At 34.7% G+C, this 17,263-nt stretch overlaps 2 protein-coding genes across 3 annotated transcripts in view; one reads left to right on the top strand and one right to left on the bottom strand.

Annotated features, from left to right (window-relative positions):
- CSMD3 (CUB and Sushi multiple domains 3) overlaps nucleotides 1-17,263 on the top strand; it is a 1,097,972-nt gene that overhangs the window by 841,099 nt on the left and 239,610 nt on the right. For both annotated transcript variants that reach the window (XM_007468748.1, XM_007468747.1), the window contains one exon: nucleotides 8,865-8,981. In XM_007468748.1, coding sequence (XP_007468810.1) covers nucleotides 8,865-8,981 — 117 coding nt within the window. The remainder of the gene's footprint in view (nucleotides 1-8,864; nucleotides 8,982-17,263) is intronic.
- LOC103069346 (small ubiquitin-related modifier 2-like) lies at nucleotides 3,933-4,276 on the bottom strand. The gene is made up of 2 exons (XM_007468746.1): nucleotides 4,124-4,276; nucleotides 3,933-4,007 (listed from the first exon to the last, which is right to left on the bottom strand). The coding sequence occupies exons 1-2, from the start codon at nucleotides 4,274-4,276 to the stop codon at nucleotides 3,933-3,935; spliced, it is 228 nt and encodes a 75-aa protein (XP_007468808.1).

Here is a 17,263-nt window from a genome sequence, read left to right as displayed (position 1 = left end):
AAAAAAAAAAAAAAAAAAAAAAAAAAAAGGCATCCCTGTCTCTCTCAAGGGAAAAGTTTTGGTAGAAACACCAGGAAAGTTCCTCCTGCCCTTTCTCTAAGTTTTGTATTCCTTCGGGATTGATGAGGTTAGTTTATCTTCCTAAGGCGTTTATGAAAGCCTCATATCACCTCCAAGAGATTCTGGAGTAGGTCAGGAGAGTTTCTTAATTCATTTCATCTAAGACCACATCGTATGCCATATGGAACAGACACCTCCTGTTTCATTTCCAGTTTGAATTTTCTTCTCTTCAGTAAGAGAGGCTACTCAGTCAGTAAATAGTGAAGCTGGAATTCAAAACTACACCTTTCTGATTCCAAAGCTTTGGGTTTTATATTGCATTTGTTGTGCTACCCTAAACAAAGGGGTTGAAAAATCTATGAGTTTTACATGCTGTGCATTTAGTCAACAGCAAGATATTAATCTAATGTATATTTTATTCTTCCTAATATTTATGGTGTATATTTATTAGAAGTCCATTATATACACAAACACTACACTAGGCTCCAGAGTTATAAACAGTGTGCAAAAAAGACATGGAAACTTTGACTTAATCGATCATGGAGTCAAGAGATAGAAACAGACCTTAATCAAAGAGCCATACAAATACATATATAATTACAAGTTGTAATCAATGTCCTGAAACTAATTGATGGAATGCTATATGATGGGGGCTTCTGAGCTAGTCCAGAGACAGGGAAAAAACTTTTCTGAGAAAGCAGCATTTGTGAGAAGATCAGGTAGGAGTTAAAAAATTGTTACAAGTTTCTTTTTTTCTCTCTAAACTTACTTTATACTAATATGTTAGCAGTCTTAAGTAATTTTTTAATAATAAAAGACAGCTATCACTAACAATCAATGACAGAGAAATAAAGTAAGCAATGAAAAGGGATTGTAGTTTTAAAAATGCACTAATAATTTGCTTAAAATCATTTTAAGAACTTGCCTTCTCATACACAGTTTCCTACAAATCATTGATTAGTGATTTCTAGGGTCTTGGGAGTGGAGCAAATGGGGAGTGACTGCTAATTAGCATAGGAATTCTTTGGGGGGGATCACAAAAATATTCTCAAATTAGATAGTGGGGTTGGTTACACAGCTTTTTGAATATGCTAAAAAGATACTCAATTGTACACTTTGAAAGCGTGAATTTTATGGTACGTAAATTTTATCTCAATCTTGAAAATGAGGTTAAAAATCAGTGACGTAGGTATCATAGATGAACTACCAACACCCATGAGACCATTAGTTTTAGTAGAATTTGTATATGGTAACATGGGAGATCTATCAAAGGAACATATCTATTCATAGACCTTTGTCACAGAATGAACTCTTCTTTTTCAAAGAACGTACTCTATGATGGAGAACACAGCTCATAGAGCATTGAAGGGTGAAGGTAATGTTTTCCTAGCCAGCAAAAGCAGATGAATGAATCTAGGCAATTAGTGAGGTGAGGTGACAAGATATAGAAGCTCATATTGTACTAAGTTGACTTACCGAGTCATTAAAATGGTTTATAAACCACCGATTATAACGTTAAGATGGATTTTTTTTTTAGTGTTAAACAGGAGTGCGGAATTAGAACACAAAATTAATTCACAAGTTATGAAGACTGATTTTTGCTCTTTTTCTTTTCAGTGAACAAATGAAACAATAGAAAACTCTATTTATTATAATTATTATTATTATTATCCTTAGCAATATTTTTTATTATTATCCTTAGCAATATATTTTATTATTTTAGCAATATTATTATTGCTTATTATCCTTAACAATATTTTTTATTATCCTTAGCAATATTATCCTTAGTTTTATTATTATCCTTAGCAATATTTTTTATTATCCTTAGCAATATTATTCTTAGTTTTCCAGATACATAATTTGAATGTGTCAAAGATAGTGCAGAGGAAAATGAAGAGTAAAATAAATGTGACTTAAAGTAATAGTTTATAAGTTAAAGTAATATTTATTACCATTATGATAAAATAGCCTTATGGGAGGTTTATTATCTAAGGCAGATATACAAAATGAAGTTTGTTTACTTATATAGGAACCATGAAGAGGCACATGAAATGAATAGCTGAATAGTTAGGTATTTTTGCTAAGATGAAGGTTTTGAACAAAGGAGAGAAAAAAGCAATAGTAATTTAAATCTTAAAGTCAATACTGAGAATAACAGCTGTCTGCATTATAAATTCATATCACAGAGGGTTATCATAAGTCCTTCTCTTAAAAAAAAAAGACTCCATGAGAGATAGAGCTTTCAGACACATTCTATACCAGGATTTATGATTTGGGATATTCAATTGGGCTATATCAGAGCATAGGTAATTTACTAGAAGTGGACTAGCACTTCTGTAAAGTACAGCAGTTCTTTCAACCTGAAGGAGTCACAGGCGACATCTAGTAAATCGTCTATTTAATATACCATATTGCTCTTTTGTGACCTGCAAGAATCCATCACTTTTGAAAGTACCTAACTTGCTTGCAGAGAAAAATTTATACATTATATAATAATTTTCATTATAGAGAATATTTGTTAATAAATTATACATTACACAAGTGAAAAGAGAGGTTTGAAGTTGTGAGTAGCTTAAGGCTGCAGTGTATATAATATAAAGTCTCTGGACATTTAAGAAGTACCTCTTCAATGTACAATGTAAGTGATTTGAGATTCTTCTGTTCTTCCTACCTTCAGTGGGAAGGTATCTCAGTTCTTCTTCTTCAGTCCTCTTCCTCCATCCCACACACATGATCAAACCATAGGTGGGAAGTCCTTTTTATTGCACTAGCAGCCTTAACATTTAATTTCATTCTCATCCGCTGATTTTCCTAGAGATAACCACATCTGTCTGTTGTATCACCACATCGTAGTTCAAGAGTAACACAAGTATACACAGTATAGTTCCAGCATGGGCATATGTTACTTGTACAAATCAAACCATACAAATTCATCCAAAAGAGGATTTTTAAAAAAACAAACAGGAAAAGAGGGAACAAGGAAAATAATACAAAATTAAATTGCGTGGGTGATTTCACTCCCTCAGTGAGGGTATGCTACAGACTGATAAAATGTTAGCAAGGATTTGCTACTGTGGAATGGTGGGTATGAGTTTGCCATTCCCTCAGTGGAACTCAGTGTCCATGTGACTGGCTCTCAGATTGTAAAAATCTTATGATTAAATATATTTCCAATGTTTAAAGACACATATCTTACACATAATAGTGTCTCTAAATATAAAGCAACAGTGATTCCTGGTAATCAGAGAAACAGCAAAGATTTCAATCCCAGAAAGAAAAAAAAAAAAACATAGGCTTCCATGGATTTATTGGGAAGGTATATCTTTTTTTTTCCCATTTTAAACAGGAAGTTTATTTAAACAGCAAGACACTTGACTTGAAGGGAAAACTATCTAGGATTTATTTATTTTAGAGTAATTTATCCCTACTTAAAGACAAATAAGTGAAAAACATTAAAATTCTCCAATCAGGCAAGGTATGCAAGGATTTTTATGTTCTTTTTTTAAAAAAAAAAAAAAACAGTGAGAGCAAAATAACTTACTGGAATATAAAGATAAGGACTGAATGAGCATGCCACTAATGGAGAAAAGGGGGTATTTTCACAGAACCAGTATTTTTCTCCATCCCAACTCCATTTGATGTCGATCAAAACATACCATTGGCCATTTAGTTTAAAAAAATGCAACATGCTTGTACACATATATCAGTTACTTTAGGTACAATAAAGGAATGGGGGTGGGGAAAATGAAAGAGTGGAGAAAACTATACTGTAGTGGTCAGGATGTGGTGAAACCTAATTGTGGTTTTCTAATTTAGAATGTCTTCTTGGTCTGGAGGAACAGAATTCTGGAGTAAAGTAGCAGGTTCACTTTTTAGTAGACATCTCCTGTCTGCTGCCAGAACACATCAATTGTATCTTCATCCTCCATTTCCAACCACGAAAAATTCTTTCTAAAAACTGGTAATTTTGAATATAAAACAACCTCTGGCACCTCTGCAGATGTGTCTGCTTTACTGATTGGCTGCCCATCAAATCAGAATCTGATCTGCCTCATTGACAAACCCTGTGTTCACAGTAGGCTTTCATTAGTTTACTAAGTGGCATATGCCTCTTACTCTTAAACTGCACCACAGAACCATCCTGCCCCTCCACCTTCAAATTAATATGATCGTTGTTCTCAGTCTTGACTCCTTCCCTGGGCTTTTCGTTGGCCATGGCGAGCGCCGGAGTCTCTTCAGCTGCCACTTCACAAAAGAGGTACCAGGTCCGCACGGAACGAGCACACAAGCAGCACCAGGAGCAGCAGAAGCAGGAGAGGGTATATCTTGATTGTCTTGGATTCAAGTAAATTTATGGGGTAATTTCAACCAAGTGAAATGTTTGTGTTATGTGCTGACTGTGGAACACCATTTTATAGTACCATGGTCTTGGCAAGCGTAGTTTATTTAATCATCCAACAGACCTTTATGGAGAATATACTGTGTATCAGAACTGTTCTAGGAAGAGAAAAGAAACATTATAAGACTTATTATGTGTTAGAAAAATCACTAGCCATGGTAAGAACTTGTGGGGATGAGTGGAACTGAGAGTCTGTTGAAAGAGCCCATATGGAAACTGTTGGGAGTCTGGTTTGCAACAGTTACAGTGGCAGAGGAGAGAGAGGCTGAAAAGCTACAGAAGAGTACGAGCAACAAATCAGTGATATATTGAACTCTAAGAGTCAGGGGAAAAGTGTCAAGAATAACAGCATTTTGCCTGAAAAAGAAAAAAATATATATATTTGTGTGTGTGTGTGTGTGTGTGTGTGTATGAATCACTTTGTCTACATCTGAAACTAACACAACACCGTAAATTCACTATACCTCAATGAAAAATTGTTACAAAAAAGAATAATGGCATTTTATATTAGGCTAAGTTTGACATTTTAAGTGTTTAAAATAGTTAGGTTTGGGGCTTCCCTGTTGGCGCAGTGGTTGAGAGTCTGCCTGCCAATGCAGGGGACACGGGTTCGTGCCCCAGTCCGGGGGGATCCCACGTGCCGCAGAGTGGCTGGGCCCGTGAGCCATGGCCACTGAGCCTGCGCGTCCGGAGCCTGTGCTCCGCAACGGAAGAGGCCACAACAGTGAGAGGCCCGCGTACCGCAAAAAAAAAAAAAAAACAAAAAAAAACAACTTAGGTTTTATATGTATACATAAAACACAGTTCTTTAGTGCTGTGAAATCATAATTACAGCAAACAATATAAATGTTAGAATTATTGTCAAAGCAATAGCACATTTTAGAATTAGCAGTTTGGCATTTCGAAAAGTATGTTCTGAGGAACATTGGTCCTGTGAGATGAAAGAGAGCCTCCATGATCAAATAAGTTTGTAAGAACAAGTATGACATTCCCCAAACCTTACTAAAGTCTCAGTTAAGTCTCAAAGCATAGAACCTTATTTATTTTACCCATGTATTTCCTAAACTTACTTAATCACAGAACCATTTCTTCTCATAATACATGTGTTCTACAAAAATGCTATTAAAATAGAGATTTAAGAGTAGTCATACGTATCACATAAGTTATAATCAAGAACAGGTGAGTTCTTTGCATTACAATGGATAGAGGCTGTTTAGAAAAACATAGCCAGTTTGACAAAAGGCCCACAGGTATAGTCAAATGGCAAAAATAAGCATAGAATTAAAAGTTCTGTCTTGCTTTTATCTTCTACTGATTGTTAATAGAGCCAGAAAAATAACGGCTGACCTTTTCTGTACTAGCCAATAAAATGAAATTAAAACAGGAAGAAAGAATACAGAAAGCTTCTAGGAACCAACATTACAAGAATTAGTAAAGCTGGCCTGGCTTAGTCATTATTCCATTTAGATTTTTATAAACATAAAACAGATTATAGTATATCTGTACCTCACAGCATAGTGAATTTTCCCTTATTTACATACTACATAAAATATTGTCAGTCACCACAATATTCAACATAATTTACTATAAATTGGGCCATGCTGTAAGCACTGACCAGAAAAAGTGTAAAATTATTGCTACCAGTACAAATAACAAAGACTAACATAATATTAGTTACCATAAAGAGCTGTGATTATACTGCAACCTTGTATATATTCATTAGTGGTTAAAAAACTTCATATTTTTTTCATATTTATAAATGAGATTTTTAACAAGAGCTGTCCCGAGAGTCCATTATGCAAAATAAAATATTCAAAACATATTGAGGCTATCAGATGCATAGTAATGTAGAATGGCAGAATGTTCATGACTAAGTCACAAAGCTGAACTTGAGTTAGAACCTCTCATTTCTATTCATTCTTTCAAAATATAAAAATAAGAGCTTTTGTCACGTACATTCAAAGTATTGTCATTTTGGAGCACCTTAAGATCAGAAAGAAAATTAACATAAAACATGCTGCTTATTCTTGAGTGATTCTCTCATCAGTACTATTATCAGTTGAATAAAGTTATCAGTGCTGAAATAAGAATACACCTGACTAATCTCAAATAATAATGAGCGATGAGAGCGGTGCTTCTTTGGTTATTATTATCATTGTCAACTTGTTGTTCTAGGGAGTTCTAATTTTACTATGTTTAATTCTAACTATTTATTACCATTTTATAGAACATTAAAAGGAAAAAAGGTAGAATATTCATTAGCCACCCAACTCAGTACAACTTACTGTTTGCTTTGTATGTGTGTGTTTTAAATATATTGCTGTATCTTTAAACTTTGGCCAGAAATCCATCAAATGTTTTGAACTTTTCGAACTGTCGTGACTCTTCTCAAGCCACCTAACACACCATTGCATTCAGCTCTCTTTAAAAGGAAAATCAGGCATTAACTCCAATAAATTCCCAGCATAAAACCTAAACCTATGTATTTTCAGTCTTATTCAGCTCTTTTTCTCAAGTCGCAGAGGACTGTCATTAATGCTTTCTAAACTTAATCACTCCAGTTTAGTTTTTGATCTTTCCCAAGCCGCTAAGTCAGTGCTCCAGATTTTCCCTCTTTAATGACTCTGTCCTCCCTGTTAAACAAAACAACAATAACAAAAACTCATTCTGCTTTGCATCTTCCCCCAATTACTCCCTACATTCTCCTTCTGTTTACGGTTAAGATTCTGATTACTTTTGTATCTCTTTATAAACCACTTATTCTTCATCCAACTACAACCTAGCTACCCCTCTCTACTCTAGTTCAAGGGTTAGCAACTTTTTCTGTACAGAGCCAGATGATATTTTGGGCTTTGCTGACCACATATGTCTCTTTGATGTATTCTGATTTATTTTTTTCATTTGTTTTAAACTCTTTAAAAATGTGAAAACTTCCTTTGGTACAGGCTGGATTTGGTTTGCTGGCTGTAATTTGCAGAAAGTGGCTCTGGTTAAAACTACCGTATCAATAATACCAAAAAGTTCCCTTCTGGTGTTTGAAGGGACTCCTCCCTACACAAATTCTAGGCGAATTAAGTGATAAGCTGAAGGAAGGCAGAGCATCAGCTTTAATATTGATAAAGCTGATGAGCAGTAACAATGGGCTTCCTATGCAGCTGCAGGTCTCTCCCAACAACCATGGCCACCCCCTCAACAGATTCACCCTTAAATAGGCTGTAGAGGAGACCAGCAAGCTGCTTTACAGGCAGGATGGCTCCCAACCAGAAGTAAAGTTTCTGTCCTGGGCTCACCCATCATTCCATCTCCATGGGGTAAGGGGGAGCCAGCAGGCCAGCAAGCCTAGGCAAAACCCCACGTGGAGGAGACCAGAGGCATAGAGAAGTTGCTCCCTGCTACCTAATACTCTAGACCGCCAAGCCACCTCAAATTCCTTTTTCATTTATTACCGCTTTGCAACATGATGATTTTGAACACTTTCTTTTAATTGAAACTTTCCTCCCCATTGACTCCCAAGAGACTAAATTCTTTGTAGCCACCCTCTCACTAATTCTACCTTGGCATTCTCTGACCTCCTCTTTGGCCATCTTTTCTCATTCTACATACTTTTCTGGGAGATCTCATTCATTTAAATAATATCAACTCTCATCTTTTGCTTTTGATACCTATAACTCCTTTGGTAGCCCAGATCTTTCTCTGTCTTCCAGAACTACAAATCCCAAAGCATCCGCCTATCTTGTGAAAAACAGAACAACTATCTACAAATTTTCCAGAAACATTGGTTTCACCCTCATCTTTTTTAGGAACGTAGCACATTTGGGACTGAGGTAGCAATAATGTCTCTCTCTGTGCACCATCAGCAACTCTTCTGATTTAAATGTAAACCATAAGCAGATAGAGATTGGTGAGAGAATATTTTACTTAGATGAATGGATGAATGTGTTTGTACAGCCATCCCTGTGCTGTGTATAGAAGTACCTCAGTTGGTGGTAGCATAATCAAGGTTGATTTTGAGTAGAGTTTCAAAGGCTCGTGGTGAGTAAAACAATTTCCCACTGCATGTGTAATTTCTCATCATTATAAAAGAGATGATTATACTTTTATCATAAATGAAAGCAGGCCACCATTATTACCTTTAGAGATAGATAGTGCCATTGCAACATTATTATATTACTTTGTTTCTGAGAAGAGTAAATCTGAATACTTAAAAAGAAGCTTTCTATTGCATGTGCACAATTTTTGATTTTTAAAATATTTGACAGTGGGGACCTTGTTAAAAGATGGAAATAAATGATATTCCTTAAAATCCAGTAGCCATAATTTTTATAGCATGAAAATAGTCATAGTATGAATTTTTACATGTTTTTCTAAAAATAATATTTTTTAAACATTTTTTTTTTATTTCCAGCACCTTGTGGAAGTCATTCTACAGGTTCAGAAGGCACTGTTCTATCACCAAACTATCCAAAAAATTACAGTGTGGGACATAATTGTGTTTATTCTATAACAGTTCCCAAGGAGTTTGGTAAGTAAGATACATCTCATCATATAGAGTATCATTCCAGACATGCTTTATTTTCACTATATGCTATCAAAATGTTAGTTGTTTTTTATTGAAAATATTTACTATTCATAAAGTACTTTACAATTTTTTTTTAGATAGTAGCTTTGTAATAATAAAATTTTAAGGTTATTTTACTCATTTTGAATTTATAGTCAAGTGCACAGGTGAACAACAATATAAAAATGAAAACAGGATTGTTTTTAATTTTTAAAAATAAGTACATCCAGTAACCTTGCAAGTGCCTTCATATTGGAATTTCATAAAATGGGAAATTACCAGAGCATAAAGCAAAGTCTGCTCTGCAAAATATGCATAAAATCAAATATAGAACTTTATAATAATGACAATAATATGTACAAAACAATCATATCAGTTTTATACTTTATTAACACATTCCCAGAAAGAAAAGATTTTGGTTTTAGGCACCTAGTTTCTGGGACAGCAAGGAATATAAAAAGACAGCAAAGGACATTTCAGCTCATCTTGTCAACCTGACAATCTGTTCTGCATTGGCACTGAGAAGACAATGTGTCCTTTGCTGCCTTCACATCTCCCTGATCACAAGTCTTAGAAGTCACTTACCTGGTTTCTAAAGGTTTTGGATCTGAAATCCAGCTGGATCTAACCCAGGTTTAGCTCTCTTTATGGATGGATAGGCAAAGGAAATTTAGTAAGCAGTAAACTGTTGGAGAGAGGCTGAAAGTTCAGACTTCTAGAATTTAGATTTACAGCATCGTGTTATATGGTAAAGGATTTGCTGTGAAATGAATGTCTGAGTCAGGATGACAAAGTATTATAGCAGAAGGACCTAGATTTGATAATATCAAGATTTTTGGATCACATATTGACTTAACGTTTCTGCTGATACATAAAATAAGCTGATTCTTCCAGTCCAATTTCTTATAATGAGATATTACCTATATATGCTCTGTATACCCTCCTTTTTTCTGTTCTGAAACAAGTCCAAGATCCTCAACTTACTTAAAAGAACATTGTCATCAGAAGGGAAGCTCTAAACCTTTTATTTTAACCTTAGAATTGATGATGTTAGCATTAGCAAGATGTCTGTTTCTTTTCTCCAAACTATTTCTTCTTCTTAGCATATTGATCGGTTAAATCAGAGTTGAGTTCTTTAATTGTAAAGAAAACAACAGTTTAGAAGGAAAAACGTCATCCACTTAATCATGTTTATTTTATTTTATTTTATTGCCTTTTGTGCCCAAGAGAGTCCTTCCCTTGCTAGAGGGGTTTATAGGCCCCAGCTGCCAAAAATATTACATGGTTGATGACAGAATCCTAGCAATGCTAGTCCAGAAGACTACATGGCTATCTGAGTCCTCTTTGGAAACCATTACTTTGTTCTTTTATACTCTGTTCTTGGGATGTCATGCAATCAAAGGAATGAAAAGGAAGAAAATCCGGCATTTCCTTTTCTGACACATAAACATTTGGTCACCTGGATGTATTTTACAGTACCCTATGCATGTGTGCATGTATGTTTAAAAAGAGAAGAAAAAAGTACTGATTAAAATAAAATTAAATTAATAGATTCCTAATGAATGGAATCTTTATTTTAGCAGAGTTAATATAAGTTAAATTTAATAATCTTAATATGAAGTAATGCAACTAATAATTGGTGGTTTTTAACACTAATTTTTTTTTAAACAAGTCCTTTTGGATTATCTGTGGGTAAAATCAAATGCACTTTGATTTATTAGTAAGGAAACTGATTTTGTTTTTATAAATGTTGCATCATTCTTTATTTCAGACTACTCATAGAGTCAAACAGACTGAATTCTGATTTCAGCTTGTCATACCTTAGCTATATATCTTTGGACAAGTTACATAATCTTTTTTGAGACTCAGTTTCTTTATTTGTAAAGCAGGGATCATTATGTCTATGGAGCAGAGCTGTTGTTAGTAGTAAATGAGAAATTAATATATATATGTGTGTATATGATATCTTACATAGTTCATGGGTTTAAGAATGCCAGCTTTGGAGTCAGATTTCTGGATTCAGAACACAACTCAATTTACTCTTTTTCATTGGAGTAATTACATCATCTGCCTGAGTCTTACTTTTCTTATCTCTGAAATAGAGGTGGTAAATGTCTATTTCTTAGGGTTATTTTATAATTAAATGAAAAATATGTAAGTGATTGGTATAATAACATATAGTAAGTCATACATACACGAGTGCACATATAGACACACTTTTTTTTTTTTGTGGTACGCAGGCCTCTTACTGTTGTGGCCTCTCCCGTTGCAGAGCACAGGCTCCAGATGCACTGGCTCAGCGGCCATGGCTCACGGGCCCAGCCACTCCATGGCATGTGGGATCTTCCCGGACCGAACCCGCGTCCCCTGCATCGGCAGGCGGACTCTCAACCACTGCACCACCACGGAAGCCCAGACACACTTTTTTTATGTTCACATTCATAGGCACTCCCATCGCCCCCAAAAGATGAAATAAAATGACCTGGATTACTGGATTGCCCTAGGGTCTTAAGAGTAGGCTGGCTAAAAATAAAACATTTCTATTATGTAATTAAAGCATGAAAACAAATATTTTGTGCTTTATATCTCCAGTGACTATCCAGCCACCTATTGATCACTTAAAATTTTCTGGGAGCAGAGTAGAGGAATTAAAAACTACTGATCATCATAGATTTCTTCCTGTCCCTACCTTTACCTCTCTAATGTGAGATAATCAAGCAACATTTCCTGGATCTCTGCAGATCAAATTTCTATTTTGCTTCTTCTTCCTCTCATTCTCTCTTTGCCGTAATTTCCCTCTGTTGCCACTTTGAGTTCTGTTTTATGACTTTTTGGTATCACTTCATAGCATATCATACTTCTCATTTTTTCCCTTTTCTTGTCATTTATCCCAAATTATAATCATTTCTTCTTCCATATCTTTTATATGCTGACACTCTTAGAATTTAATTCTTAAAATCATTTAGCATAAGATCTGTCAATACACTCAGTTCGTATATTGGGATTGCAGTTTTTTACAAGGGTTAAGGTTCTAAAGTCATTATGTAAGGAGAAAATCACGTATAATCAACATTACCCATGAAATACCTTAAATCAACCATAGAAGATCATCTACATGGTTTTTTGTAAGCCATATTATTTCAATAATTCTAACAGGACATTTTTCCTCCAGTGTTAGAAAGATTACACTGTAATTTGCAGCGTGAGCTAGTGAGCTAGTTTGGTTTCTTACAGGTCACTTAATACCAAATTACTTTCATTTATTTATTTTTGCCCAGTGTAGATTTGAATTCATATCAATTAAATGTGCACATAACGTGACTCTACTAGTTGATTTAATGAATACTATTTTGTCGGTGAATTCCTATCTTTCAGTTTTTCTAGATAAGAGAATCATCAATTCATAATGCTTTCATCAGCATCATTGGATTTCATTTCAACTTCAGATATTAGGGTTACTTTGGTAATACTCATTCTGAAAGATTCAAGTTGTTTTAAATACTTAGAAAAATAACAATTATAGATCAGTTATTGATATTTTGCTTTCTTCTAACAAACTATTTCACTTGGATTTTTTTGGTTTAAAAATACCCCACTTGGGACTTCCCTGGCAGTCCAGTGGTTAAGACTTCACACTTCCACTGCAGGTGGCATGGGTTTGATCCCTGGCTGGGGAACTAAGATCCCACATGCCACACGGCGTGGCCAAAAACAAAAAATGCCCTACTTTATCTATTAATAAAATAAGTTTTAATTTTCCTTCATCTTTCAATTTTAAATTATAAGTTGTTTCCCCTGATGGTTTGGTTACTAAAGTTCTTCATACATTAATTTTAAGTGCCAAAAACATGGCAATTTTATTATTTTGAACTTGGTATAGGTAAGATGCTTTAGAATATAAGAAAACTGTTGACATTGTTAGATGGAAAATATTTTTATTAATATTGTGTATTTATACCTATAGTGTAGGGGCCAAGATCATATTGCAGGGAGGGGGTGGTTAGTAAAATTGGGAAAAATGTTGTGAACTTCTATTTCAATAATCTTGGCTAAGATAAAACAGAAAGAGTTAGGGTGATAGCTAAAGTAGCATACTAGTCAGAGGCTAATGTTTGTTTTTGTCTGTTTTCTCTTGGGGTAGAGGATAATGGAGTTTTTATTTTAAAGCTCAAGAGAACAATAGTAGGGGGGGCAAAATTGAAGATTTTAGATGGACCAATTGGTAAAGCAAGATCCTTGAAGCAATGTAAGGAGATGGGATTTTAAAAACGTGGAGGTCCTCTTTAAACTATAATTCAAGAGAAATGATTCCTAATTAGTATCATACCTGAATTAGTTTCACATGGAATATTGCCTTGTGAAATTATCACTTTCTGATCTCCCTCCCCTTTTCCCCTTCTATCACCTGCTTTTTACATTATGGGGAGTATCTGTAAAAGAAATATATTAGTGTCCTAGGGCTGCCATAACAAAGTACCACAAATTTAGTGGCTTAAAACAACAGAGATTTTTTTCTCTCACAGCTCTGGAGCCTAGGCCCCTGAAATCAAGGTATCAGTAGCATGACACTCCCTCTGCAGACCCTAGGGAAGAGTCCTTCCTTGCTTAAGTAAGTCCTTCCTTACTGTGTAGAATGTAAACTAACATTCAGATTTCTTGGAGAATTCCAACATGTAAATCACCTTGAGGAAATCCAAGGATAGTCTGTGGTGACTTAACTTCGTGTTTAGCCTTCCAGATAGTCTCACCTCCTAAAAGACCCGTTATGAATGCATATTTGTTAAGATACAAAACTTCCTCTTTCCCAAGATTAGCTTTCACAGTGGGATCTTGGAAGTGTGCAGGTTTTCCTTCTTAGATTCCCCAGTTAAGATGCCCTCTCTCACATCTTTTGTTCTTGGTGTAGACTCTTGGTTGAATAGGTTTCAAAGTCATGAATCCCTAAATCACAGAGTTATTGTCAGTCTAGTCTACTCTGTACAAGGGACATAGAGTTACTAAAACCTTTCATGTATTGCTGTGGGAGAGGATTTTTGTTTTGTTTTATCTTTAAATTAGCTGTCATCATAAACTTTTCTCCCAATTCCACATATTTTATATTTGTTATTTGCAACCATTTTCTATCCTATCTCCCACTGTAGTATTTTTCCTCCAGTCAATCTAGAAACATCTTTCCCTGTGACATTGCCTACTATATAGGGTTATAGTTGTTTTTTTAAATTAATTTCAAACTTTATTGTAATATTATATTAAAACTGATCATGATCTGTTAACAATCTCATTAATTCTTATTATAGTCATTAAATTTAGTACTTCCTTTCCATCTTATAGACTTAAGAAATCACTTAATGATTGTAAAATGCAATTTATTTTTACAATATATCTTTCACATTTCTGTGTGAAACTTATTCTCTGAAAAGTATTTAAAAATTTAGGTCGCCTTAGAATTTAGAAGGAGAAACCAAAATGGATTGAAACTAAGATGCACACACACTATATATAAATGTATATATGTGTGTATATATATGTATATATGGACTTTTTAAGGTGCACCAATATAGTTATGACCTGCATATGGAAGGTTAACTGACTAGTCCCATCTTTTATGTTAAAACTGATAGCCGTTCTTTTGCTCTGTGTATATTCTCCTTTAAAACTCAGACATATATTTGACCATTTGCCTTTTTTTAAACTTTTATTGGCATATAGTTGATTTACAATGTTGTGATAGTTTCAGGTGTACAGCAAAGTGATTCAGTTACACATATATATGTATTCATTCTTTTTCAGATTCTTTTCCCATATAGGTTATTACAGAATATTGAGTAGAGTTACCTGTGATATACAGTAGGTCCTTGTTGGCTATCTATTTTATATGAGTAATGTGTATATGTTAATCCCAAGCTCCTAATTTTTCTCTCCCCCACGTTTCCCATTTGGTAACCATAACTTGGTTTTCAAAATCTGTGAGTCTGTTTCTGGTTTGTAAATAAATTCATTTATATCATTTTTAAAATTAGATTACACATATGAGTGATATCATATGATGTTTGTCTTTCTCTGTTTGACTTACTTCACTTAGAATGATAATCTCTAGGTCCATCCATGTTGCTGCAAATGGCGTTATTTCATTCTTTTTTCATGGCTGAGTAATATTCTGTTGTATATATGTACCAAATCTTTATCCATTCCTCTGTCGATGGACATTTAGGTTGCTTCCGTGTCCTGGCTATTGTAAATAGTGCTGCAATGAACATTAGGGAGCATGTGTCTTTTTGTATTATGGTTTTCTCCAGATATATGCCCAGGAGTGGGATTGCTGGATCATAGGGTAGCTCTATTTTTAGATTTTTAAGGAACCTCCATACTGTTCTCTATAGTGGCTGTACCAATTTACTTTCCCACCAACAGTGTAGAAGGGCTCCCTTTTCTCCACACCTTCTCCAGCATTTATTGTTTGCAGATTTTTTTGATGATGGCCATTCTGACCAGTATGAGGTGATACCTCATTGTAGTTCTGATTTGCATTTCTCTAATAATTAGTGATGTTGAGCATCTTTTCATGTGCTTTTTGGCCATCTGTATGTCTTTTTTTGGAGAAATGTCCTTTTAGATGTTATGCCCATTTTTTGATTGGGTTGTTTGTTTTTTTGACATAGACCTGCATGATCTGTTTGTATATTTTGGAGATTAATCCCTTGTTGTTGACCATTTGCCTTCTGATCTTATATTTAGGTGTTTTCAAATGACTTATTTTATTCAGCATTGTTTACATAGTTTATGTTTTTGTTACCTGTCTTTATACTTAATTCAGTAATTTATTGTCATTAATTTTCCCCATATTTTAGAGACAAATTGTTTTGATATTCTTTTTATATTCACATTAAGTCACTAAATCATTTTATTGGCATTCTGTTTTTTCCTGGTGTGAAGTTTTCAGTAATGAATGAACTCTTACAGTCATTCAAGGCTATTTATATTTTATATTTAAAGTGTATGACACTTTATTTTTTAACAGTGCAGTTGCATCAAATTCAACGATTAGTCTTTTCTAAATATTGAATTTACTTATCTAACAATGACAAATAATATTCACAAAATGTGTGTTTATTCGATATTTATATTTGTTCTTTATCATCACTTGTTAGATACAGAGCAATTGAAAAGAAAAGGGAGCTCTTTTACTCTTAAAATTGATGATTGTGTTAATGTCAATATGCAGAAGTGACTGTTAATTGTGTGCCTGTAAGAAAGGAAACTCGTATTTTTTTGAGCCTAACATTTTAGGGTAAGAAAAATGTAATTATCATATGTATTTATAATCATATTATTTAATTATTTGGTTACTATTTCTATAATTAGATTTGAAGCCATGTTTGGTAACCAGATAGAACAGGATCCCCCATTCAGATCTGGTTCAGATGTCAAGACTCATGATACCACACAAGACCAAGAGGGTACAAAAGGATGTATTACTCATATAATGAGGCTTTCTGAGAAGATCAGGGCAGTAACCAAGACTGGATCCAAGCAGATCCAAAATTGCTTAAGGGAGCAAAGAAAGCTGACTGGCTTTGGGTTTTATAGGAGTGGTGTTGGAGTGAAAGCCCCCACATGATGGTCAGGGCTTCTGAGGTTTGAACTTCCCAAAGGTTGTAAAGGAGAATGCACACAGGCTTTCTTGTCAGTTTGCCCCAGATATCAGGCAAAAGGGAAACTGGGGGATGGACGAGAGCTTGAAACTTGTTAGCAGTTAAAGATCAAAGATGATCACCTTCATCACAATTCACTGTTGGTGTCTAACTGAGTGAAATGTGCCATATTTGAACTTGTTTAAAGCACTGTGTGAGGCCTGCATCCATTTACTAAAGGAGATGAAAATTCATTGACTACCTTGTTCCAGAGCTCAGCAATATGGTGAGAAGTGAAATGAGTGCCTTGATCACTATCAATAATGATTAGAACTCTGTAAAGGACATGGACTGTCTTGGTGAGGCCTTGTATTGTGGCTTTATTTTTTAATTTTTTTAAAACTCTTTATAGGAATATAATTGATTTACAATGGTGTGTTAGTTTCTGCATTATAACAAAGTGAGTCACCTATACATATATCCCCATATCTCCTCAGTCTTGCATCTCCCTCCCACCCTCTATATCGCACCCCACTAGGTGGTCAAAAAGCACCGAGCTGATCTCCCTGTGCTATGTGTCTGCTTCCCACTAGCTATCGGTTTTACATTTGGTAG

The sequence above is a fragment of the Lipotes vexillifer genome, unplaced genomic scaffold (genome assembly GCF_000442215.2).
Source record: "Lipotes vexillifer unplaced genomic scaffold, Lipotes_vexillifer_v1.1 scaffold1679, whole genome shotgun sequence".
NCBI classification, from domain to species: domain Eukaryota; kingdom Metazoa; phylum Chordata; class Mammalia; order Artiodactyla; family Lipotidae; genus Lipotes; species Lipotes vexillifer.
Note: the sequence above shows the minus strand (reverse complement) of the source record. Positions and strands in the feature narration are given on the sequence as shown.

What these genes read in the sequence shown, in the direction of transcription:
- LOC103069346 (XM_007468746.1), bottom strand. Translation starts at nt 4,276, where the DNA reads ATGGCCAACGAAAAGCCCAGGGAAGGAGTCAAGACTGAGAACAACGAT. An exon ending in AAGCCTACTGTGAACACAGG is followed by an intron (nt 4,008 to 4,123) that starts GTTTGTCAATGA and finishes GTTTTTAGAAAG; the next exon opens with AATTTTTCGTGGTTGGAAAT.